Source organism: Echeneis naucrates, chromosome 5 (assembly GCF_900963305.1).
Source record: "Echeneis naucrates chromosome 5, fEcheNa1.1, whole genome shotgun sequence".
In the NCBI taxonomy this organism is placed as follows: Eukaryota; Metazoa; Chordata; class Actinopteri; order Carangiformes; family Echeneidae; genus Echeneis; species Echeneis naucrates.
Window position 1 is genome coordinate 9,800,618 of NC_042515.1, and position 25,594 is coordinate 9,826,211.

Below are 25,594 nucleotides of genomic sequence, written 5' to 3' on the forward strand. Positions count from 1 at the left end.
ACCCACCTCGCCACCTAGAAGCCGCGAATTTCTACCCAGCTTTTTTTCTGTCGATATTAGGCCTCCCAAGATTCATGTGGAATTAAAATGACGATTGGCAACACTGTGTTCACACAAATCTGAACCACAAAAATGCTCAAACTCCCATAGTTTCACAACTGTGTGACAAATACAAGACAAATAAAGGAAAGGATGATAGAATGTGCTCCGTCAGCTTGTCGGTGGAACATTTTGCATTGTACCCAGAGTGGAGTCAAAAAAGGTGTGTTTGTAAAAACAAAACTTCATTTCAACTTCACTTCACTTCAAACTTCATTGGGCTGCAAGTAAATCAGAATTTGAAGTTGTTCCATCTAAACTAGGTGTATTTTTGCAGCCAATATCTGGTTGTTATAAGTTCATCAAATATTTCATTATCCCCTTAAAAAGATTAAATTAAATGAAAACAGAAATCAGAGTTTTTTTATAAGCACACAGTAAGTGTTTTTTTTTGTTTGTTTACACCCAGATGACATTATTATAATTAGATGAAAATTAATTTATTTCATTTGACTGATAAAACACATTAGTCAATCCACATTTCCACATTTACAACCATTAAAAAAAACATCCATAAGTTTTCAAGAGCAGAAAAGGCATGAGGAACTTTTGAACCTCCTATGCCCTGCTCAGTTTTCTGCTACTCCTACTGTGACTGCTGTTCGATTCACAATGTGGCATCAGATAACAATGATTGGAGGTGATCTAGGGTGAGATTGGCTATGGCACTACATACCTTCTGTCCCCTGTTTTAAGCAATTGGAGTTATCTCTGAAATTCAAAGTAAAAGCTATCAGGTGACAGGCTCTTGTTAGCTCCACATCTTACAGGAGTAAATTATCTAGAGAAATTGTGTACTGTATTGTAAAATTCTTTTTTGGGTGGAAATCTTCACCCTCACCCAGTACTGTTCCTCTATAGAGTGGCTTTGTATTGTTAGCCTTTGTTGGTCACTGGACCGCGTCAGCTGGCACAGCTGTAGCCCTTTTCATATTGTCTTGCTCCACCTCCACAGGTGAGTTTCATCATGGCTTATGTGAATGCGTAGGTACGTAGCACTGGTTGTACCCAGCTGACATCACCCTGACTCTCCTGTTGGTTTTGTTGCACCTGTTAGGTTGAAACGACTTACAGCTCTAAAACTTTGACTGAAGAACTCTGATGATCTCTTTAAAGTCTCAGTCTGGTTACATTTACCATCTTCTACAAAAAAGACTGTGATGTTATCAGTAATTAATCTGGGCTGTTTTTGTGAACATCAGATTGTCAAGTGTAATATTGTGTAATATTGCACATAGTCCAGTAAGTCAAACACTTCAGCTGGCATCAGTGAGGGAGAGATGAAGTAAAAATATACGTACGCAGTGCCAATGTAATTGCACCTGTACCCTGTTATTATAAAAGATTATTTGGTAAGACTTATTTGGTGAAATGTGAGCGCATTTTACTAAATAAAGCTAGCGGCTAGAACCTGGTGGAGCTGTAAATTATACAACTCTTTGTCAAAGGTTGTATTGTCGTTATCTGTTATCATTGTGTGAGCACTTACTGTAGCCAAGAAGCCAAGAATCCTTTTTTTCTCTGCTGCCTGTATTATTTAGCCATACAGCTATGTAAAAGATCTAAAGTTGAAAATTGAGAAGTCAGTACTCCTTCCCCATCCAGTCAGCCATCTGGATCTGAGACACCATTGTGAATTTTTAGCAGCAAATTCTTCTCACATTACTACTTATTAAAATTAATAGTGAGAGAAATACAGGGTACTGCAGTATAAAAACAAATATCTGAAAGGTACCTGTGTCTATGTTCTACCTCAGGAGGTAGAGGTGAGTAGGTGGTTTGATCACTGGCCCCTCCAGTCTACATGTCAATGTTTCCATGGGCACAATATAATTGCCCCTGATGCCTCCTAGTATGTGGGTGAGACACATAAATGTGTGAGTGATTTTGTAATGAGTGATTGATTGGTCCCTTACTGTAAGTTAGGGTTTTTGCTTTTTTTTTTTTTTTGTTTGCTCGTTTGTTTGTTTTTATTCTGTCCCTCGATGGAGCATGTATAAATCAGGAATTCATATACACGTGAACCTTCAAAGTGTAGTGTGGTGTGACTTTATTTTTGCATGTGTAAATCAAAAATTTCTGAGGGCACTTCACACTCAAAATTTCGGCCAGTAATTTCAACAGTACTAGATATTAAGGAAACAGATTGTAGAGGTGCCCATAAAGTTGGTTGGTCCGCTAATGTGTTCAGCTTTCATGAGAATAGCTGGCACATGGTTGTATGAACAGGACTTTCTGATTACAGTTATAGTTTGGAAACTGTGCCAGGTAGATTTCCTGCCAGTGAGCTGTTGAGAGTGGATTCATCTTAATTAGAGCTGGGCAGACATATTGCATATTTTCATTCATTTTGTATCCATCAAGTGACCAGTAGGATAGGAGTTCTCACTCTGATCTCACACTGACAAGTGTATTCAAACTGTATTCAAACAAGATGCCCATACCCTCAACATTGTTGGCAGAGAGAGAGAAACTCAGCATTACGGTATGTATTTTTCCGATTCCAGACAAAAGATCTGGAGGGAAATTGAAGGATATGGAGCTGGATGCCAACAACATGGTCCTTCTACTCTGCACAGCTTAGTTCAAGTTCTGTTTGATATTGATACACTTAGCCAGTAAATTACAGGTGCAGGACTACATAAAAGTAAAGCTCTCTACCATTTTTATTTATTTATTTATTTTATATTATATATTTTAGATAACAGCCATGTCCCAAATTGGATCATGGGACTACTCAAACTGCAGACTGTCAGCCAGATAGACAACCAATTGTCACAGGTCCAGTTCATTGATAGTAGAAGGAGTTAATAAGAAGTTGTGCTTTCCCTCGACCTGCACATCAAACAGCAAAACAAATTGAGCCCTTCGATTTGGTTAGGGACCAGACTTCCAAGAATCGCCTTTTGTAGTTTGTTGAGTTATCATGCTTTGTGTTTGAGTATTATTTGGGTTGTTTGTTGTTTTTTTTTTTTTTTTTTTTTTTTTTGGGTTGTTGTTGTATGTATGTATATATATATCTTCTAGTTGAAAAGTTTAAAAGTTTTTTTTTGGTTTGTTTGTTTGTTTGTTTTTACTGTCCTGCCACTCTCCCTGCCTCATATCTCTACTATTATTTCTCAAGGTAAAGCCAGTGCTTTGAAAATCACCTCCGTGTTTTTACTTTGTCAATGATTGACATCTCAGAGTACAGAGACCTCAACTGATTTCTTCAATCTGCTGTGTCACTGCTGCAGGCTGGTTGCCCTGTTTGTGGTCAGGTCACTTTAGTTTGTATTCATTTGCTTAAGGTGTGTATTCATTGCACAGTCAGCTTTACACAAGCATACACACAGACATGCACACTACAATAAACACAGGGCACAGACTTCAATGTGGGGATAATTAATGACTTCCACTAACTGAAGAAGAAGGTTTAACCATTTCACCACTTGCATAAAACGTCAAGTGGAAGAAGACATTTTCATCAACTCAAAATAAAAGAACACAAATTTACCTTTGTCATGCATAGAAGAAAAATATTTTTTTATAATTTGACCCAGAAAAGAAATGAGAATAATAGTATAATAGGTATCCTGTTTCCCTAAGAACAGTAGAACCACTTCAGAAAATCTTTTTATTATTACTATGAGAATTATGAAAAATAAAAGCTAAACTGAAAAGGTAAATCCAATTCACAGCAGTATATGTAAAAAACAGGTTCAACATCAATAAATTTGGCAAACACATCCATAGTTTGTGGGGAAAAAAGTTAAATATTCAAGGTCACCAGAAAAACCTAAAATCTGGACAATCATGTAGCATTAAGCAAACCAATAATTACAATGTTCCTTTGTAAAGTATTTAACTGTCATATATATATATATATATATATATATATATATATATATATATATATATATATATATACACAATAACAACAGAAGAGGTGAGAGGAGTTTTTCAGGTTTTGAAGTGAGCTATGACAAAATCAATACAGCCTCACATGCAGTAAAATGTTGTAATTGCTTTGTGCGACACACCTCATAAAATCACACAATCAACACATCTTGCATGTTGTTGGATTTTCCCTTTCACTCAGGCTGTGTGAGTCATTAGCTGTCTGAGCTCTGTCATATCTGCAGGACAGAGCTATCTTTTAAAAATTAAAAAAAAAAGAAAGAAAAGAAATATTTTCAATAGCAAAGCTGGGAAGTTTTCCATTTTACAAATGTGGCTGTATTTCAAAATTATGTTTAATTTCTTGACATCTGGGTGCTTTAGAGACTTGTTACTAAATACTGGGATTGTGAAAAGACACATTTAGACAAGAGTCCCAAAAGTGTTCTTGAGCAACAGTTTAAGTTTTCACTCATCTGAACTGGATTGTCTGAGAGTTTGATGTCATTTATATTTCCATCTCATTTTGCTGCTGTCTTTAGAAACAAGGTCCTTATTAACTATTAATGAGCTATTAATCACACATTTTGTGATCACTGTCCAAGTATTACAGATAAACTATTAAATAAATTTAGAACCATGCTGTAAGCCTGGAGCAAAAATAAAAGCTTACAATAGAAGCTCACAACTAAACCTAATCTAAACTAAATGTTTAGCAATGAGTGTGCTAAGGGGTAACAAAACACACTAACGCAATACACTTATGCAGATAAATTATTTGTTGTTATATTATATTCACCGATTTTAATGATGCAACAACGCAAAAACTAAAATTCAAAGAAATCTCTTAACAGCATTGTCTTGCAGGACTTTTATGGAAGCGTGTTCAGGCCAATGCTGTACAGTATGAAATGGTTTTGAGCTGATGAACTTCCTCAGTGGCTTGATATGTTCCTGCATGAGCTGGTATTTTGGGGGTTGACATCCAGCAAAAACAAATAGATTTGGATTTGGCGCATCATTTAAGCTGACTCCACTGCTGCGTCAGAGGATTATAAAAATAAAAGGCGGGAAGCTTTCGAACCTTATTTCTCACTTGATGTGGTTTATGTTGCAAACTATGGTACTTTCTAGTATAAAAGGTTTATAATAAAAATCGGTGTGTATGTGACTGGTTGTTTAAATGCGTGTCTTCGTTGATCACTGTGATTATTCCTTCTTTCAGTCATCTGCCTGTGTGCTGCTGTGTATCTGCCTGCCTGGCAACTTATGTTTGTATCTCTCTGTGTGTACTAATGCATGTTTCTGTTTTCTTTCCCAGCTATTCGCTTTGGCCGAATGCCCCAGGCAGAAAAGGAGAAACTGCTGGCTGAGTTTTCGTCTGACATGGAGCACATGCACCCAGAGGCAGCAGATCTGAGGGCTCTGGCCCGGCATCTGTATGAGGCCTATCTGAAATACTTCCCTCTCACCAAGGCCAAGGCCAGGGCGATCCTTTCTGGGAAGACTGGAGACAACTCGGTAAGCAGCACCATCTTACTGCCTTCTACTTCACTTTATTTATATATGTGTCTTGCCTCTGTGAACTCTTTACCATTACTTAGTTATGTCACCAAATTTTCAATTTAATTTCACCATTAATAAAATTTACAGCAATTGGACTGATTGCAAGACTATTTTCAGAATGAGCCTGATTGAGATTAAAAATAAATATCTGTTAAAGATTATAGTATTATTGGAATAGTATAAATATTATATTCAGCATTTCAGCGGATCATTTCAGTTGTGCTTTCATATATTAGTCTTCAGGAGTTCGGTTCTCCTGTTACCTGATTTGACTTTCTGCATTCCCATGATAACCTATTTGCAGTGTGCATTTGGCCCTCAGTTATCTTTGAATTCCAGAGAGACATCAGCCATGTCATCAACATTTACTGTTCTTTACCTCGCACTGCTCAGATGCTGCTGGGCCGGTTGGCCCGTATCGCTTTCTCCACAACTGAAATGTAAATTTTTGTGTTTTTTGGTTTGGTTTATGCCACAGATAAAATATGTCCCAAACCCAAAGCAAATATAAGATTTATGTTTACATGTAATAATATCACAGTCTCACCAAACATGAACTGAGAAGATGTAGTATAAAGTAAAAAGTCTTCCTGGCTACGAAAATATCTGTATGTAGATTTAGATAAGCATTGAATCACAGACTGAATTATATATATATATATTATTATTATTTATTTTATTTTATTATTTTTTTTCAGCTTACAGTTAAAAAAAAAAAAAAAAAAAAAAAAAAAACATCCTTTAAGGAAAAACAAGTTTGAACTAAAGAAGAGGACCATCTTTAACTTGAAATAATTACAATTCTTGCACCACAGCATGTATTAATATTTCTTGCCTGGACTGTGTTTGCATAGCATTGCTGAGGTTAGGTCAAAGCTTTTCATACAGTTATTGCTGCTCTAGGAGAAGTGGATTGACTGGTTTCTACCTGTTGGCTGTTAGAAAATATCTCAGATTACAGTGGTCAAGGTATGAAACAGGATGAGTAGTTTCTCAGCAGTCTGAGAGACTAAGGGCTCCAACTTCCTCACTAAAAAAGTCACGTTAACTGATTGAAACCTTTTTTAATTTCCACAAGTGAGCTGTAGGAAAATGTTGGCTGCAAGAAGGAAAATGTGAGATATCACCTCTGTCCTTTTGAACTTGGGATTTTGAGATATTGGGTCTCAGTATTCAAAAGAGTTCAAAAGAGCTCCTCATTAGGAAATCTACATCAATTTAATTACAAGCAGCAGAAAAATCAAAGAAAACTCAAGTGCATATTCTAAATAATGTGTAGCTGTATATGAAATCTGTAGCGGAACATTGTACCACTTGAATGTTGGTTAACCAAGTTAGGATCAGCAGTGAACAAGTTCTCTGATTCTTTAGTTGAGTCCAGTAAAAACAGTAATTATACATAGTAGTTCTGCTTTGGCAAGACATTTTTGTGAAATTATCAAAAACAAAAATACTAATAATAAGTAATTTTCCTATTTAGACGTTTCTAAAATGTGATAAATCATGGTGATTGATACTTCAGGTGATGGATTTAGAAAGAATCATAAATTGGAAATACTTAAACTGCAAGTACCTGAAAATAACAAGCAAAACAGCATACAAGCAAATGTTTCCTCCTACAGCAGCATTCTGGCTTTCAATTGCCTTAATGTTTATCTGTCAATAATATTAACTTGCTCTGGAAATACCTTTAATATGTGTTAATCATCTCTTCTGAAAGTAAAACCTGCTGTAATTTTCATCACTTATATCTTATTAAAAGTCTAATTCACAAAAGGAGACAGTAATATTTGCAATTTGCAATTCATTGAAATTCATTATATCAAAGTGACAACAAAACTGAAAATGAGATGAAAGTTGAGGGAGTCCTAAACCACAGTGAGCCTCCTGCAAGAATATCAATTATAGCTGAGAATATCCTATAATATACATTTTCTGTTAAACATAAGAATATATAATATATACTAAAATTCATCTATTTTTGGGACATTCGGGACTTGTTAGTTTTTGATTTCTAAAAAGATGGTCCTGTGCTAATGGCGTTTCAGTCAGTTCAGGGTTGTGGGCCATAAACACACAACATAATACCTTTATAAACTTCTGTATAAAAGGCTGGCTTGACAGTTTGGATAGAATATACTAAGCAGTAATCTGGTCATTTATTTATGTATTTATTTATTTTTTGTTTCACTCTTTCAATTGCTAATGCACTTTTGAAAACCTGATTTTTGAAACTTTTGCTAACCTGTAGCCACTTTGGCTGAAATGGCTCAGTCTATTATACAGTCACCTCTAATTTAGATTTGCTGAGACTAGCTGGCATTAGCTGGTCAGAAAGTGAGGCTGGAGCAGCAAACCCCCAAGTGCAATAAGTAGAGCAGGGTTGGGTGCACTGGTCATGATTTACAAGACTGAATGTGATATTTATTCTTTTTACCTGTCCACTTTCATGGATTTACTTCGGATTGGTATTTGCAATGTCCATAATGCTTAAATACAAAGCAAAAAAGCAGGCATAGTTGTGCTAGCTACATTTTATTCTCTTCAGTCAAACAGGAAATTAAGCTGATTTCAGAACATGCATGTCCCTATAGGATGCCTCATTATTCATTTTACTGCAGTGAAAAGGAAGATTTCATTGTATGAATGCTTCTATTCATCTTTCAGGCCGCTGCATGTCTTTACTGTGTCTTAGTAAGCTCGACTTTGACTCAGTTAAGCTTCATTTAGCTGTATATGGTGTTTTTTGTCTGCCCCAGCTTGCAGCTAAGACTTATTTACTTTGCCCATCAGACATATGAGATGTGCAGCGTTTTTGCAGGTGATGAATGAGCCATGGCCAAAGTGGATAGACGGTACATGTGTTTGTATCTGTAGCTCATGAACCTATGAGTAGTTGACTGATTTTTCTTTATTTTTTTCTTCTTCCTCCCAACTTTCTCTGCCTCTTTGTCGCTCTGTAAAATCCTTCTTCTTCCATATTCTTTCCTCGTTACCGCTAGCCTTTTGTAATCCATGACATGAAGTCTTTAATGGAAGGAGAGCAGTTTATAAATTGCAAGCAGATACCCATCCAGGAGCACCAGCCACAGACCTCTCTCCTCTCAGCCGGACAAGGAGGTTAGTAGCACCAAAGCATTGTGTGAAATGGTAATCTTTGACTGATTGTTATTTATTTATTTTTCAAGTAAATCATTTTTACTTGCATTAAATATATTTTAAAACTTTCCACTGGTTGGTTAGTTTGCAGAGACAATTTTTTTCCTTTTTATATCTTGTTTGAATTCAGGGGTCATGGGAGTTCACATGGGTTCAGAGTATGGGGTTTTGGGAATGACGGGCGTCAGCGAACAGGGACCAACAGATGCTGTGGAGCTGCGTTTTTTCCAAAGCTGTCAGTCACGTTCGGCTGAAGCAGTAAGAGAAGTGACTGAATTTGCCAAGAGTATCCCTGGTTTTGTTGATCTGGATCTAAATGATCAGGTGAGAGTCAAAGATGCATCCTTTGCTCCACATTCATTTATGTTTGGCAATAAAGGATGAATGTTTTCGTATATTTTGGTGTTTCATGACCACGAAACCATTAAAGTAGACTGTACAATCCTGCACACATGCTTTGTTCTCAGGTAGCTTTATTTATTTATGTTTTTAACCTTAACATAAGGTAACCGTACTGTCTTGTTGTGTGAGATGGAGAAATCATTATATGGCTTAACAGCTTCATGAATTTTTTTCATTGCAATGTTACAGCAGTTATGTTATTTATGCAGTACCAGTCAAAAGTTTATACTGTTGGTGCCATAACCACTGCTACATAATAAGTACATGAGTACCTGTGTAATGCAGGTTCAAACGTGTTTTTCATCAGATCGAGATTATAATCTGAATCTGCACCAAATTCTAAAAACCCATAGATCTCAACACCATCAGACTGTGTGATGTTTTATATCAAGAGCAGTACAACAAAATAGCCCCAAAAAGCCCCTTTCTTACATAGCATTAGTCCATGTGCCATCCTCCAAGTTTTCATACAATCCTACTGATAAATAAACAAACCAACAAACAGCTAACCAGCTCTCATTCACCATCAACATCACCTCAACCCTGTTTCCTCTCCAAGGTCACTTTGTTGAAGTATGGTGTGATAGAAGTGTTGATCATCATGATGGCACCTTTGATGAACAAAGATGGGACCCTGATCTCATACGGACAGATCTTCATGACACGGGAGTTCCTCAAGAGTCTCAGGAAACCTTTCTGTCAAATGATGGAACCAAAGTTTGAGTTCTCTGTGAAGTTCAACACGCTGGAGCTGGATGACAGTGATATGGCTCTTTTTCTGGCTGTCATTATCCTCAGTGGGGGTGAGGCTCTTTTTGTTTTGTTTTTGCTTAACCATGTCAGCTTAATAATAATTATTATTATTATAAAATATTGTAAAAAATTATTTATGCAATCAGGCATCTCTTCAATTGTTTAGCAAGAAAGTGGTTTTATATATTTTCCCAAAACGTTTCTTAAACTTTTGCAGAGTGCTCTAAATGCAAAGCTTTACACAAGTGACTGGAAGGTCTTCATATTTATTTCATGAACATCTTACACTGTCATTGCAACAAAAATATTTTACAACAGAGACTTTGCCTCAGACTGTGAATATATTGAAAGAAAATATGTTGCAAGGTCAACTCACTGCAATTTACATGCAATTAAGTGCCAGGCTTGGCCTGTTTATCACTTATCACGGAGGAATAGGATATTGTTAGCAAGGAAGTAGAGCAGAACATGAATGAATCAACCTCACATGATGACAATAAACATCAACTGTGTTATGTAGTAAAAAAAAACAAAACAGCAGGAAGTATTTGGAGGAGGCTGTACATTACTCTAATGACTTAATAGTTTAAGTAAACAACTGGCTTGAAATCCAACTTTGAATGCTTGTGTAACAGCAAGCCAAACTCACCTCTGGATCCTTTGCTTCTCCCACTTTGATATTTCTTAACAGGTCCAAACCATTTGATCTAATATTGCTGTTTGCATGTGATAACTTCATAAAACTCTGGCCTTGGACCTGCTCGTAATTAAAATCAGATTTTTAAGTCAACTATTAACTTACATCACTAAGTTTATACCACTGTTTGGAATAAAGATAAGCAAACTTTTGTAAATAACAATAAGTCAGATAGGTCAGGCAATAAGGGACCTTTGAAATGAGCACCAGTGACTGACACCACCATATGATAGGTAGTATATGTTCAGTTATTTTCAGCTCTTATTCCCGTTTGAATTTTGAACATGTAAACTTTGTTATCCATTTCTTCTCAACTTTGTCTCTTATGAACTGGGATCAATTTTTTAAAATCTTTTATTCCTTTCTTCACATTCTTTTAATGTGTTTCTGTGTCTCTGTAACCGTCCAGACCGTCCAGGGCTTCTGAATGTGAAGCCCATCGAGCAGCTACAGGAGACAGTGCTTCATTCGTTGGAATTACAGTTGAAGTTAAATCACCCAGACTCTCTGCAGCTGTTTGCCAAACTGCTCCAGAAGATGACGGACCTGCGTCAGATCGTCACGGACCACGTCCACCTCATCCAGCTGTTGAAGAAGACCGAGATGGACATGTGCTTACATCCACTGCTGCAGGAGATTATGAAGGACTTGTATTAGAATTGAACATGAGCGGAAAAAAAGATACAAGAAAAATGTCAGAGAAAAATAAAAAGATTTTATTTTTAAAATCATGGGTTTAAGCACTTTGGGCCCCTGGTGTGTTGAAAAAAGGGAGGTGGCCAGCCAGACAGGCTGAGTGACTGACTGACTGAAGTTGAGAAAGACATGGGGGAAGAGCAGGGAAAGAGAATTTAAGGAAAAACAGAATCTGAGTCCGAGGTCTTGTCTAGACAGCAGCATGTGAATAACTTGTGGTGCATAGTCATTTAGCCACTGCTGAGCCTGGACATTTTGCTATGAGTGGCTGCCAACGTAAATATGAACTTATTGCACCAATCAGAATAAGGATCTATGAGAAACTGAAAGACTGGGGACTTTCTTATTGGCAAGCTCTAGCATGAACGCTAAACTCAGCCTGCTCAAAGTGCCTTAAGGAGAAACATATCACTGTGAATATTGTGCACATCGTGTCACATTGTTCAAGTGCATCTTATCTACATGTTGCATTAAAACAGTCATGTACAAATGCATGAATGCTCAAGCACGCGCGCACACACACACACACACACACAATGCACACAGTCAATTTTTATTTTGGGGTGAAGGTGCTATCTCTTTTTAATCAACTTTATCCAAAGACAGAAATCAGATTGTTGCCTGTAACATCAGTTAGTGTCAACTGTACAAACTACAAGAACATGTGAAGCCAACTAAAGGACATACCATATGATGACTTTAGGATTTGACGTTATATTTTATTTGAAGTGAATGCCATACAAACAATGTATTATCTATATTATACATATGTAATGTATAATATGTAAAGCTCAATGTATTTTTTCCATATGGATGTCTGTCAAAGTAAATTAGCTTAGTTTTTTTCATTTCAAATTGAGAAATCTGGTTGCTAAAAAATTTTTCTATGAAATTATGTTGTATCTATGCAAAGTGTCAACTATGTCTGACAAATCAGATGTTTTTTTGAGACAGGGTGAGGCTTTTGGCGGACAAAGGGATTGGATTAATACAATTTAAGGAAAAAAGTTGAAATTTGTTATAAATAAAATATTTTCTAACTTTTTTGAAACCTTTTGAAATCTGTCTCTTGCGTGGAGTCATATGAGTACACTTGTTCATGTGCTGCCATTACCAATCAATGTCCTCCTTGAAAGCATTATAGTCACCTAAACTCTTGGAACAGTGTTTTATAGTCATTACATCAATCGCCCTCAGTGTCTCTTCCCAAACACACACGTACACACACATACTCACACGCACACGCACACACACACACACACACACACCCCCGGAATGATTGCAACATGTGAACTCTGCTGAACTGCCAGAAGACTGAAGTCTGAAGTTACAGATTTGATCAGCAAGTAGGGAAGTGTGTTTTGTCTGTTTGTTTGTGGTTTACTTGAATGTTTTTTGCTCATAATGCTTGGGTTGTGTTTGTTAATGTTAATGTAACATTACCTTGCCCCTCTCTTTTTTTTTTTTCTAGAAATATAAGTTTACATTGAGACCTGAAAAAAACAACAGGATTGAATGGGCAAAGCGCAGGGATAACATGAGGACAGCACGGGGATAGCGTGCAACAGCAAGGTCAGTCAATTGATGACATCACACTTCAGCCCACTGAGACATTAGGTCAATGTAACACATGGCACAGGCTCACAGAGCTCTCCCGATTGTCTGGCTCTTTATGTGTTATATATAACACATAATATATATATTATATTTTGATCACTTAGCGTACATGCATGTACGTGCATGTGAAAAAAAAAAGCTAAATCCACCATGAAGGCAGAGGCTCTGAACTGAAGGGTAAGTTGATATTATATAGATGTCAGATGTTGGGGAGCCCAGCTCTGGGCCTTTCTGTGTGGAGTTAGGATGTTCTCCCCGTGCCTGTGTGGGTTTCCTCCCACCGTCCAAAAACATCATGTTTGATGTTAATCGGTGACTCCAAACTGTCCGTAGGTCTGAGTGTGAGTGGTTGTTGGTCTCTGTCTGTGTATGTTGGCCCTGTGATGGACTGGCAACCTGTCCAGGGTGACCCTGCCCTCGCACAGTGTGAGCTGGGATTGGCACATAGATCATACTATATCCATGTTATGTTCACTATGGGATGTATTTTATCCATGGGATACTTTGTGTGGCTCTGACATGCACCGTTTCTAGAGAGAGATCCATTAATATGTCTTAAAAAAAAACTCTTCCTAGGAATAAAAATGTTGACATTTTTTCAATTTTATTTTTGTGCTTTTCCTTTCTGCTGTTTTTGGTCATGAAACAGACAGCAATCACTGTCATTAGAAGCAGATATCAAAAAATATACGGATGATTCTGTAATGGCTTTCAAGAACACATTGTTTCATTGTAATGGCTCTAAACAGGTGAAACCTGATCAGGACAATCATTTTACATCATGATACTCTCCATTGCCTCATACATGGTATTGTCCTGACAAGTAGCTAATCTGCACTATAAGTGAACTGTTGGAGGAAGCGAAAAAAGGAAAGGAAAAAAAAAAAACATGAGAGGCTGACACGATCAGAACGATGACAGTTAATTAAAACAGGAGTTTCACAATAGTTACAATAAAAAAATTATTTAAAAGTTGCTATAGTGAGGTGAAATGGGTAAAAAATTGAGTCATCTCATTCATTTTGAATATAAAAATAGTGATTATAGCCACTTGAAATCATCAGTAATGTATGTAAGTACAGTACCAGTAAAAAATTTGGAAAACGCTTTCCTAATGATTTGAATGGGAACGTGTGTCCAAACTTTTGATTGGTGCTGCGTGTGTACAAATGCATGTTCATGCTTGTGTTGACTTAACGTGATTAACAATTGAATTTATCTTATCCTTCTCTCGCTCGGGATCCTGAGTGGGTGGACCCACCTAAAATGCAATATTATACTCCTTCAGCTGACTTATCAGAAACATATAATCAGATATTACGACACTCTGAAGCGGGGGAGGGTCAAAGAGGCTGTAAGACGCCTCAGAGAAAATCTCTGTCTCCACATGTGTATCTGCAGCCAGTAGAGTAACATAACTGAAACCCATTCATGCAATATAAGCTCAAGTTTGAAGTAGTTCTTGTTTTTGTAGTCATTTTATACTCATTACTGCATTTTTATGCATTTTATTCATATACTAGTTCCTTTATAAGTAAAAATATATGAATATAAAAGATAGGATGAGATGATCAAATATGAAACATATGAATCATCTGTATCTGTCTGTCAGTGCTTTTATTTGGAGTGATTCAGTTACTTCTGCCTTGAGTCACAAACTCTTGTTAACTGTAGATCTGTGTCATCGCTTCCGCCACCAATAACTGAGTGCTCTTTTGCTCGTGATATAAGGATGAAGAAAAGATTAGAGCAGCATGAAGACCTGATTGGGAATATGTGTGTGAGCTGTAAAAACAAGAGATGAGTGAGGACAGAGTCAGGCAGAAGTGCTGAGGGAATAGCTGGAGGGACGTGAGAAAGTAGCAGAGTAAAGGAGAAGTTTGGCCCCTAAAAATAAGCCTTTTAAATTGGCAGATGATAGTAGGGGGTTTCTGGCTCAGGGCCGGATGGTCCTCTTGGATGGCCGATGATGATGGTAATTAAATGTGTTCTTTATGTTGAGTCAGCATATCCTCACTTTGTTATGGCCGGTCTCTGCTGACCGAGCCCTGCCAAGATTCTTGAGCTAATCTGCCAAGTAATATTCAGAAAGTATATTTCTGCCGTTGTCTGTCCACACAGAGCCAAGTCCAAAGATACCGTTAGTGATTTACACAAGGAAGTTGTGTTTTTGTTTGAGTTCCTTCAGAAACAGCAGCTTTGTTTTTGATTCTTCTTTTGTTTTAGTATCAGAGAGGAATTTTACTCCCACCAGCTTTTGGATACCTGATATGTGTGTGTGTGTCCTTGTACAAACTTGAAGTGATACACCTGCCACTGTAAGAAGAATACAGCTTGCTAAAAGGGCCTTGTTTGATCTGGACAACACAACAGTTGAAGTTAAGGCCCTTTATGTTCTTGAGAGCAGTAAAAACTGCACAAGTTTCTATCATGAAAAAGTGTATAACTTAATAAAAACAGGGCATACGTCACTATAATTTCCTTTTTGCTTTACCCACTTGGTTCCTATTTCTTTTCTAAGATATTCACTCCTTGTTTTTCTTTGTCAGATTATAGTTTTGTGGGTTTTTGTAGTGTTTGGTCTTCTTGACTATTCAGAGGTTAGGATTGTTTTTGTGTATTCGTGTATCTCTTCTGAAGGATTGTTTGTGTTAATGTGTAACATTAAGTAAGTGTAATGGTCAGCCTCCACAGGGGCTGACAATTGAACACATCTACATATTTAACAGCACAATTTGTACATTTTGTCCTCGCTGACTAAATAAAGAGGAAGCGCCATTGGATTGAATTATGTGAGATTAGCCCACGCACGAGATGTCACTCCAGATTTCTGCCTGCCAATGTGTGGTAGACATTGTTTCAATTGAGTCAGTGATGCAGCTTGTAGTACATCACTTTACCTTTGTTAGTTGAATGTTTTTCAAGTGATTCACACATTCATTTGCATTTGTAACATGTAACATGAACTGAACTCTGGGTGGAAAGTTTGCGCAATGCTGTGAAATATGAACTGCTTCAATGCAGCATGCGCCGCAATGCGAACATGAACATACCTTCATCGTAACGTCACTAATCAGGTGACAGTGCTGATATTTTTAGTGTCACGTTTTTGTTCCGGTTTTCTTTTTTAATGTTGATGCCATTAAGCAACAGTTAACTGAGCTGAGCATAAAAAGTGTAAGCAAACCTGGCCTCGACAGAGAGGAACACTATCCACATTATTTTGTTTTGGTCAAGCTAACAATGAGTGACAATGAGTCGTTGGTGGGCAAACTTTGTGTTTGCACAGTGCCAGACGAGCTATTCCCTTGTTTCTTGTATTTCTGCTCAGAGAAATATGAATGTGCACTCAAGCTTCCCATATAAGTCTCAGAAATAAAAGTGAATGTGCTCATTCTCCAAAATAGCAAACTATTATTTTCAAAACATATTTTTTCATCCTGAATAAAATAAACCAAACCTAAGAAATATACAGGTTGTTTAATCCAATATCTGCACATTAATGTCATGTATGTTTCCAGCAAAGAGTTAAAAACTGAACAGATTTATTAGACTGGGCTCACCTGTTGGTAAAATCTCTTTGGGGAGGGCTTTAATCCATTTCTCAGGACCACCAATAATAGAAACCAAGTTTGACTGACAGGCGGGGGATTCAGTTTCGTGGTGCAGTATCTCCATCTGCAGGCTGATATAAGCAACTCAGCCCCATAGCAGAGGTAAGGGTTCGGGAGGGGGGGGGGGCGGGGGTCACTCTGCTGCTTACAGTACACCACAAATCAGCCCTGTAGTGTGATGACAGCTCAGGAATGAGACCAGTTTCAGGGGATAGGTCACAATCCGCTCACAGGAGTGAATGTCTTCACATCTATCTAATTATTGAGATTCTCGATAAACATCCATTTCTTTGGAGGAGTCGCACCACCTCAGTGGCTGTTGTATTGTTTCAGCTGGCTAAGCTAAAGAGGGAGAGAGACAATAGAGGCCAATAACAATAATGGAGCTGTCAGGGCTGTTAGGGAGGCAAGGTCAGTGAGGTGATACAGTAAACAGGCCAGCCCAATTCCTTCCCATGGCCTCCTGGTTCCACTCACTTATGATAAAGCGCAGTTAAAACGTACTGTACATGTCACAAAGTATAATAGTTATGATTTACACAGGAAAAAGTCCAAAAGTGAGGAGGTAAAATCATTTTTAACTGTAGTTTTACATTTATTCTCAAGCTTTATAGTAGAGCAAAGTCAATTAACTCCAAATTGACAGATAAGTCGATTCTATTAATATTAACATATTATGGCCTCATCCTCCATGTTGTTTCATGTCATTGTTGCTATGAAAACAAGATACTGATGGAAATCTTTCTGTATAATTTATGAATTGTTTATTTCATTTTATTTTCAGTTTTCAGTCATATATAACGAATGACAAATGTCTATAATGGACAGTATTATAATTTTGTGTTACATTTTCTGTCTGTATTTGTGTGTAAAAATCATTGTGAAATAAATTAAAACATTTTGTATGGAAGTACAACTTTGAAATTTCATAAAAGGAGCTTTAAAAACGCAAAACACAAAACACTAGTCGGCCTACTAATCCTATGATCACTCAGCTTTAACTGCTGCCCCACTGTATAAAAGTCCAAGGGACAAAACAGGAACTTTTTCCTTAGAGCTTTACTAGTTCACACATTTTTTCTGTTGATGTTTTAGTATTTTTATTTTCAATAAATCAGCTGAATGCTTCTTCCACTTCTGATAGAAATGGTGACAGAATATATATATTTTTAAAACCTTGAAATGTGAATGTCAAAAATGATCTAAAATGGTTGGCCTACACATTTATAACAGTTTTGGTCTTGAGCTTTTACCTCCAAATCTCCCCAGTCCTGGAAACTGTCTATTAGCCTACATGTACATAACATGAGGAAGATTTAGGAGGATCCTATGCACATTTGTAATGGAGGAAACATTTGTTAAAATGTGTCTTAAATGTTGGTAAAAATTTTAGACAAAATTTATTTGTGAGCTTGACAGATTTTTGATAATCTTATTAGAAACAATAAGATAAAAATATCCCACCAAAGGAACACGTTAGGGCAAGAGGACGTGTCTTTTTTATCATAACATCGAAAAACTGATTACGTTTTCCCGACGATAACTTTAATTTTGGTTTACAAAACAATGAAGAATACACTGGGACTTTCCATGTTTTTCTACTATAAAAAAAATGCCAAAGATTATAAAGTTAAATAGGTTTAACTTTTTAAAACGCCAATGAATTTCTTAATGAAGTGGTGAAATCAGTGTAGGAATAATCTGACATGTCCTTCACATGCAGCACCTGCCTCAGGGGGACAATCAGCTGTCCCACTGGACTGTCATTGTTTATGTGTTTGATTGCAGGGACTTTTTTCTCCACTGACGTAACCTCGTTGCTCAGCTGGCTTGTTTGTGCAGAAGGGTTGTTAGTTTGTACACTGCTCTCTGACTGTGTGTGGTCTTTGTCCTATATACCGTTAACTTTGTTTGGAAAAAATGACTCTATCATTTTTATTTTTGTACACAGCCTGTTGCATTAGTATTGCCATCAGTATAGAGTCATCCTGGATCATTCCTGCTTTTAGCTCTAAAAGAAGAATTACATTTCTTTGTCATGATGAAAGGAATTAAACAATACACGTAGACACTTTCAAATCCAAGATTTTTCACAACAGTCTCATCTTCTATTGTAACAGAATACAAACAAATAAAACAATGAAAGCAGCTCATAAAATTTCCACTTAAAAATGTGGACAGTTTTACACTTAAAATTGCCGATTGCAATTTTTCATTCCCTCAATCAAATTACATGCTTTAGTACATGTATGCAAAAGAAGTTCAACTGTCTACAAATATGCACAGAAACCATTTTTATGTGTTTCACTGAACAAAACTGAGTTGACTGAATATAATGAAATTGTCTCTTTACATCTTCTAAATATTCTTGCTGTGGCTACATGTTCATGGAAGGGGAAAAGAGGCTGAGGAAGAAGGTAAAGAATTTGACAGAGCCACACTTGTGTATCGTGTTGTAAACCAAGGTCTTTTAATGGAAGAAGCTGATTGAAGAGCGCAGCCTAATATAAGATCAAAAATAAACTTTCAATTGACAGTGCATGTTGCAATTTCAACACAAATAAATTAACTGTGTACACATCAAAGTATATATTAATGTTCTGTACTGTAATGTTGTGCATGCCTCGAAGTACAGTAAAAGTTTACCAGGAAAGTCAACTCTCAGTAAGCTTTGCCTACTTTTGAAATCTGAATCGAAAACCTTCAGTGCAATATATAACAACATTCAGCTACAGAAAACGTCGAGAAAAACAAAAATGCTTTTCACGTCACTGCCACTGGCCACTGACACAAAAACTAGGTTCTGAAATGTAAATGAAATGTTTTGGTTGAATTATTACCTTTACTCACATGCAGTAGAGTTTTGATGTGACAGTTGCACAAAGAGATGAGAAAATGTTAAGACTGATTTGAAAAATGTGTCAAAGCAACTGAAAAAAACCGTAATGCCACCTCTGCTTTTTTAATTGGATAGATAGATAGATCGATAGATAGATAGATAGATAGATAGATTGATTGATTGATTGATTGAATTGATAATTACATAAAAATGATAATCAATAAATTTTTAAAAACTGGACTTAAATAAATGTATAAAGAACATTAAAAATAAAGAGAAAGCATCAAGTCAAAGTAACTTTTTAATACACCCAAATACCACAAATTTGCCTCATCCTTGGTAAAAGAGAGTAAAATGTATAAAATATATCAAAAATATTGAAAAACACAAATATATAGAGGATGCACAGCAAAATAATCGATTTAAATAGGGTGATTTTTGAAGGAGCCAAAAAGCAGGATGTTCCGGAGACAACTAGGAGGGAGCGCTATCGCGACACTACGAAGAGGCAAAAACGCCGAAGAAGAACACATGCGGAAGTAGGACGTTTTTTTATGATGTATTTTTTTGTTTCGGTTTGTTTTTAACGTGGCGGGAAAGTTCACGGTAAATTTTAAACTCGCTGTCTTCTGTTATAAGTTAAGCGGTGTTGTTAACATAACTCTCGCTAACTCGACGGGAACTCGGTCCAAATATTGGCCTGTAATCCGGCTGTGTCCAGGAGAAAGGTGCTAACCAGATTAGCTGCCGTGAATCTCTCAGTTTGTCCGCGAGCAGAGAAACGTGTTTCATTACTTTTTCTGCAAGTGTGTCCGTATTTCCTGCTTAGTGGACCGCTCTTTTAGTTTAGTACTTAACCGTAATTCAACCTCTTGCAACTCTTAGTAATCATGTGCAGGTCCTTTGCTAAAGTAGCTGAAGTAGCATTAATACACGAAAAAAGTGCATGTAGATGTTTGGGCATGGAAACCACCAAAATCTAAACATAAAAAGTAAAAGTTCAGAATGCACCGTTAAATGTAAACTATAATAAATTAGTAATACATTGGTTTAAAAGCAGGATATTACTGTTTCTAGATTGGTTTAGCTGTTTTTGACTTTTGTATGTGATTACAATTAGTGTGGATGTTCATTATGGATTCATGTGGTAATAATTATTCCTTTAATCAATCAAAGCTCTGTCAAACTGCAGTGATGTTTATTTATGTTATGTTAATGAAAGACAACCATATCAACGCCTGTAACAAGAATGACACTTTGACACTTGGCCTTTTTTACTGGAAAAGCTGCGTATCTGTGATGAAATCAGCTAACAATTTATATGTTGTGGGCATTTTGCTTGCTATGTGCTCAGGGCACCATTTAGTATTGTGAGCGTGAAGGAAGGGCTGTTTTTCATTTCATCTCTTGCACCAGGATAGACGCTGACCATGTCCACCAAGCAGGAAGGGAGGAGCAAAGCTAATACCTCTTCAGTTCTCTTCATGACCGCGGATGGTGAACCAATGACTTTCTTCCTGCGACCCGGTCCTGTCAAACGAAAGCTCCAGCCGCTCATCACATCTGGAGGAGGGATGTTGTGCAATGTCCAACAGCCAGGTGCAATCCTCCTGATCGACCCAGAGGAAAGGGGGTCTATCTTTGAATCTACTGCTCACTGGTAGGCACTGCACCACGATGCTGTTCGAAAGTGATTGCATATTAAGACAAAAAGCAACCTGGAAGACTTGAAAGAAAGAAGATTGTTGTGCTTGTCTATGAGTCAGTCACATTTGAAATGTTTGCTTGTGTGCTTTAGAAGCATAATTTGGGACAGAGAATGACTTGTGAATTTGGGCTTGGAGCTATCAGTTTCAGGGTTTACATGTGAAAAATAATGACTTAGAACAAAATTTCATGTTCAGAATCGCCAAGAAGAACCTAAGTTACGCTATTACCATCATTTAGTTCTAAAAGTTAGGTTGACTGAATGCAGCTGGATTCTGATTTCAGTTTTTCAGGTTTGTTACTGTGCATCAGTGTTGATAACACCATTATAGACCATTGAAGGCAGTTTCTTTCTGTATGAGATCCTCTGTCAGGCCAAACATAGCTGATGTCATCAGTGCGTTTGTACACGCCTTCACAATATTCCTTAAATAATATACTGTCACTAATGTAGTCTGACTTGCAGCTTACTCCAGAATTCAGCTCGGTCATGCATTGAAATTTACATGTACATCATGAGGAAGATCATTTAATTTGGTGTAAGTTGTTAAATTAGAACAAAGATTCAAAGCAGAGAAATGAGCGACTGTCTGCTTTCTCCTAAGGTACGTGTCCACCAACTACATTTCCGACTGTACAGAAAGGAAGGAACGGTTAAATATCGAGGACTACAGGTTAAATCCTGAGGTGGTCCCAAGACACTCTACGAGACTGAAAAACAAAGGAAGCTCTTCTGTGTTAGGAGGTATGATGAACACTTTTCATTGGATTTTGTCAAAATTCATATAAACGACTGTTTAAATCCATCTTAATTACAGAATGTGAACGGTGACAATTGGAGTCACATCAGGAAAATATGCATTTATGCTTGCTCTAAATCTTATGGCAAAACTGCCTTCTGCCATTATATTAGGCAGGATTCCATACACGCCTGAAGACGATGCAGCCATTTTGAATTATGTCTGCAACCACAAGAATGATACAGGGGGAAACCAGCTGTGGCAAGCGATGGAGAAGGAGCATGTGACCAACCACAGCTGGCAGTCAATGAAATATCGTTATAGAGTGAAACTTGCTAAGAAACTATCTACAGCAAAGGAGGTGAAAATAGACAAAGAAACCAAGGTAATTTACACACCTGGGGGAGGTGTTGCCAGGTTTTTACAATCTAAGCAATTTCAATACATCAGTCCTGTATAAGGTCTGACACTTTAAATGGTTAGAATTCATTTAAGACACCTTTCAATATATTAATTGTCCTGTTAATGGTTTTCAACTGAGTTGTCTCAAGCTTTTAGATGAGGGCTGAAAACGAAAGTGATATGTGTTTTACCTGACATCTCATATAAACTGTAGGAGAGAGAGCATTTTTAGGTACAACCACTAGAGGGTAGCATCTGAAGAAAAAATCTGGTGTGTGAGCTGAATTTTACCATGATGACGACAACAAATAGAGATTTAACTTGAACCTTCATGTCTTTCCATTTCAGAAAGAAGGAAATCAAGAGACAGCTGTCCAAAAACCTCTCAGTGAAGATGCTTCTCCTCCTCAGACACATTTAGCAGAAACAGATCCCATACAGGTAAACTATTAAGCTGGCCTGCTGCTATTATAACGGATTCAAATATATAATGTTCATATTTGATAGGAGAATTGACAAAAATTCATGTTTGGTGTTTCTGCAGGTAGATGCTCAGCCCATACCAGCTGAAATCACACAACCTGAAAATGTAGAAGCTGGAACATCAAACTCCCATCAATCAGGGATGCTTTGTTTGGACCCACCGACACACGTTCACCCCGTTCCAGCTGAGAGCAAACAGACAGAAGCAGCAGAGCCGATAAAAACTACGTCTCCACAGGAAGAGACTGTATCGGACTACTCTCTGCAGTCCTGTCACTGCAGTTCAACTCCAGAAAATCACAAGCAGCCAAAGCAGAGTCCCTCTGCTGAGCTGGAACAACCACAGCGTCGATTAACACGCAGGCAGCTTGAGCATGAAATGTCCTCATTATCAGAACCTTACAGTAAAAAGCTCAGATCATCAACTTCTGTTGATAAACAGGTGCTGTCACCCCAGTCCACAAAGAAAACTAGACCACCTGTTGTAAAACAAACGATAGATTCACCGCCTCCAAAGAGACCCAGAGTAAACGGTGTGGCAGCAGTGGCAGCAGTGGCAGAGCGTCAACAAGATGAGAGTGAAGAAGCGGCCATTTTTGAAACTCCAGAAGCAGGTTCGTCATTCTTAAATGTACAGTAACTCATCGTAAACAAGCTTTCATACTACAGCAACGTAAGTAACTAATTCTTTTCTGCCTTCTTTACATGTTCTTCAGAACAACCTGAGGAGACAACAGCAGAGGAACTTAAGCTACTGCCACAGACAGTAGAGAAGAAAAAAGGAAAGAAAAAGCTGGGGATTCTGGAGTTGGCTACAAAGGAGTTTGAAGATGAAAGTGAGGTACAACTACACACAGTTTGATTCTCAATGTCAGACTGATCTCAATCAACTGAACTGAAGGATTCAAGTTGTCCTTATTCTTATTGGTTAGTAAATGTAGATTGTTTTATCAATGAATCTCATAAAATTTCAGAATAAAGCAGAAAACGCTCATTACTTTTCTGTTATGGTCTTAAACACAGGGCAGGTTCAAAGAGACATGTTTCAGTTTAGATTCATTCTCTTGTGTTGCTGTCTCTTAGTCGGCTGGGAGTGAAACTCAAGATCTGGAAAACCCAACTGAAACAGCAGCAGCACAGCTCACATCAACAGAGTCCCTCGTCCCTCCTACAGACCAAGCTGTTGGTCCGACCTCCACGCAGTCTGACCCCGCACCTGAGACCGGCTTCCAGGAGAAAGCACGACAGCCGCAGGCCTCCAGCAGTAACAGTGTGTCTGAGCCTGCAGCCACTGAGGCTGTCCATGTCAGCGGCAGGGCCCACAAGTTCATATTTGACCGTGAATCTCAGGAAGAATGCTCGCAGTCCCTCCTTGGCAGCACTAGCTCAGCTCTGTCCAACCCACAGCCACCAGTGGACAAGGATGTTGAATTTTCTCTGACTCAGGTCCAGTTAGAGGAAGACAAACGGCGAATCAGAGAGCTGATGGACCAGACAAACCAGGTAAGCATGTCTGTGTAATAGATACACCTTTATAAGTATTGATAGTTATTTTATGTTTGGTAAAAGAAATAAAACAGAAACTCACATAGGAGGAGTTATAATAAAAAAACTGAACTAACATATCTAAATCATAGTTGTTGTTGTTGTTTTTATTTATTTATTTCTGCTTGTTTATCACCCTCACCATCTATTTCAAAACACTTCTTTATCTAGGACTTGGCTAGTGTGACCAAAGCTCTGTTGAGGACAAGTGGAGATTTCTCAGCTGCGTTGGATGTGCTTCTGGATCCTTCCTCTATTTCTGGTCCATTTTGGAATCAACATGACGACAGTCTTTTGCGCTCTGCTGATCCAGTTCTTCTGCTCCAGCTGAAGGAGAAGTACAGCGAGGAGGAGGTAGCCAAAAGAACAGTGTTTCTTGAGGTGGGGAAATGAAAAAGGATTTAGATCTAAAGAGCACACAGCGTCATCAGAATTGGTGTGAAATCAGTGAACTACTCACCAGATATCTGTAGTTAGAATTTCCACATCCACTCTTTTTCTTCCTTGGTGTCTCCCACTCTTCCCACAGGAAAAATCCAATTTTTAAAAAAAAATTTTTATGCTTTTGTTTCTGTTAAAATACGATACATGTCTTGTTGTATTGTTAAATAAAATGACAGTTATTTTTGTGAATTTATGATGTCATTTATTCCATTGGGATGGGTTAAGATAAAATCTGTATGTGGCAGATTTCATTATGGAAATCTCTTTTTCAGAAATCTAACAGCCTTCCTACAGCTGCAACACAAAGGTTTCCACATTTTCTATATTAATTACAGGACCTACAGTATTGTGTGTGGTATCCTCCATGAAAGTATAAACTTTTATCTTCCACAATGAACACATGAAGTCAGTGAATCAAAATACAAAAGACGGAATCAAAAAGTAAATAGAAACAGGTTTGGTTTTTATCCAATCCACCATTTTATTTCATTTTACCCCGATATCAACTGAGTACATTCATAGTTTTAACCAATCTGCCCCAGACCCATGAATACATTGTATCAAGTGTAGTGTAAACAAAAGAAACAAAAGCAATTTAATTAACCAACCATTTATAATGGATCAACAGGATGTGACCTGCAAAAATGAAACACAAAGACCAGTATCCGTTAAAAGATTTTGGCCACGAGTATTGCTGCACTTTTTTTATCTGCCAGTTGTGTTTGTGAAACCCAAAGGGAACATGGTAATGACAGCCAGGTGAACATGTAAAACCGTATGTGGACAACACCTAACAACCATATAATCCCAGTGCAACACTGATAAAAACCACTCGTATAAAACCCTTTTAGTATGAAACATTCACATCCACCAGGACCTAATTTACATACACTTAGGTCACACACAGGTGGGGACCTGTTGAGTAAAGCCAAACATACCAGTTCTCAATGAA

The 25,594-nt window shown here is 37.5% G+C and overlaps 2 protein-coding genes across 10 annotated transcripts in view; both read left to right on the forward strand.

Annotated features, from left to right (window-relative positions):
- pparg (peroxisome proliferator-activated receptor gamma) overlaps nt 1-12,296 on the forward strand; it is a 32,467-nt gene extending 20,171 nt beyond the window's left edge. For 4 of the 5 annotated variants that reach the window (XM_029503272.1, XM_029503273.1, XM_029503271.1 and 1 more), the window contains exons 5-9: nt 5,300-5,499; nt 8,547-8,664; nt 8,834-9,027; nt 9,665-9,908; nt 10,965-11,212. In XM_029503272.1, coding sequence (XP_029359132.1) covers nt 5,300-5,499; nt 8,547-8,664; nt 8,834-9,027; nt 9,665-9,908; nt 10,965-11,212 — 1,004 coding nt within the window. Of the gene's footprint in view, nt 1-5,299; nt 5,500-8,546; nt 8,665-8,833; nt 9,028-9,664; nt 9,909-10,964 lie in introns of all 5 variants that reach the window. The other variant, XM_029503269.1, reaches the window with a different exon arrangement.
- Nucleotides 12,297-19,841: 7,545 nt separating this feature from the next.
- terf2ip (telomeric repeat binding factor 2, interacting protein) lies at nt 19,842-24,831 on the forward strand. 5 transcript variants are annotated; one of them, XM_029502554.1, is made up of 9 exons: nt 19,842-19,860; nt 20,738-20,981; nt 21,634-21,773; nt 21,942-22,153; nt 22,519-22,611; nt 22,715-23,267; nt 23,370-23,494; nt 23,737-24,156; nt 24,370-24,831. In XM_029502554.1, the coding sequence occupies exons 2-9, from the start codon at nt 20,752-20,754 to the stop codon at nt 24,589-24,591; spliced, it is 1,995 nt and encodes a 664-aa protein (XP_029358414.1). In that variant the 5' UTR covers nt 19,842-19,860; nt 20,738-20,751; the 3' UTR covers nt 24,592-24,831. The 5 variants fall into 5 exon arrangements, with proteins under 5 accessions (XP_029358414.1, XP_029358413.1, XP_029358411.1 ...); XM_029502553.1 differs by having other exon boundaries at nt 19,847-19,927; nt 20,743-20,981; XM_029502551.1 differs by having other exon boundaries at nt 19,855-19,927.
- Nucleotides 24,832-25,594: the final 763 nt, after the last annotated feature.

What these genes read in the sequence shown, in the direction of transcription:
- terf2ip (XM_029502554.1), top strand. Translation starts at nt 20,752, where the DNA reads ATGTCCACCAAGCAGGAAGGGAGGAGCAAAGCTAATACCTCTTCAGTT. An exon ending in TTTGAATCTACTGCTCACTG is followed by an intron (nt 20,982 to 21,633) that starts GTAGGCACTGCA and finishes CTTTCTCCTAAG; the next exon opens with GTACGTGTCCACCAACTACA. An exon ending in TGATGGACCAGACAAACCAG is followed by an intron (nt 24,157 to 24,369) that starts GTAAGCATGTCT and finishes TTCTTTATCTAG; the next exon opens with GACTTGGCTAGTGTGACCAA.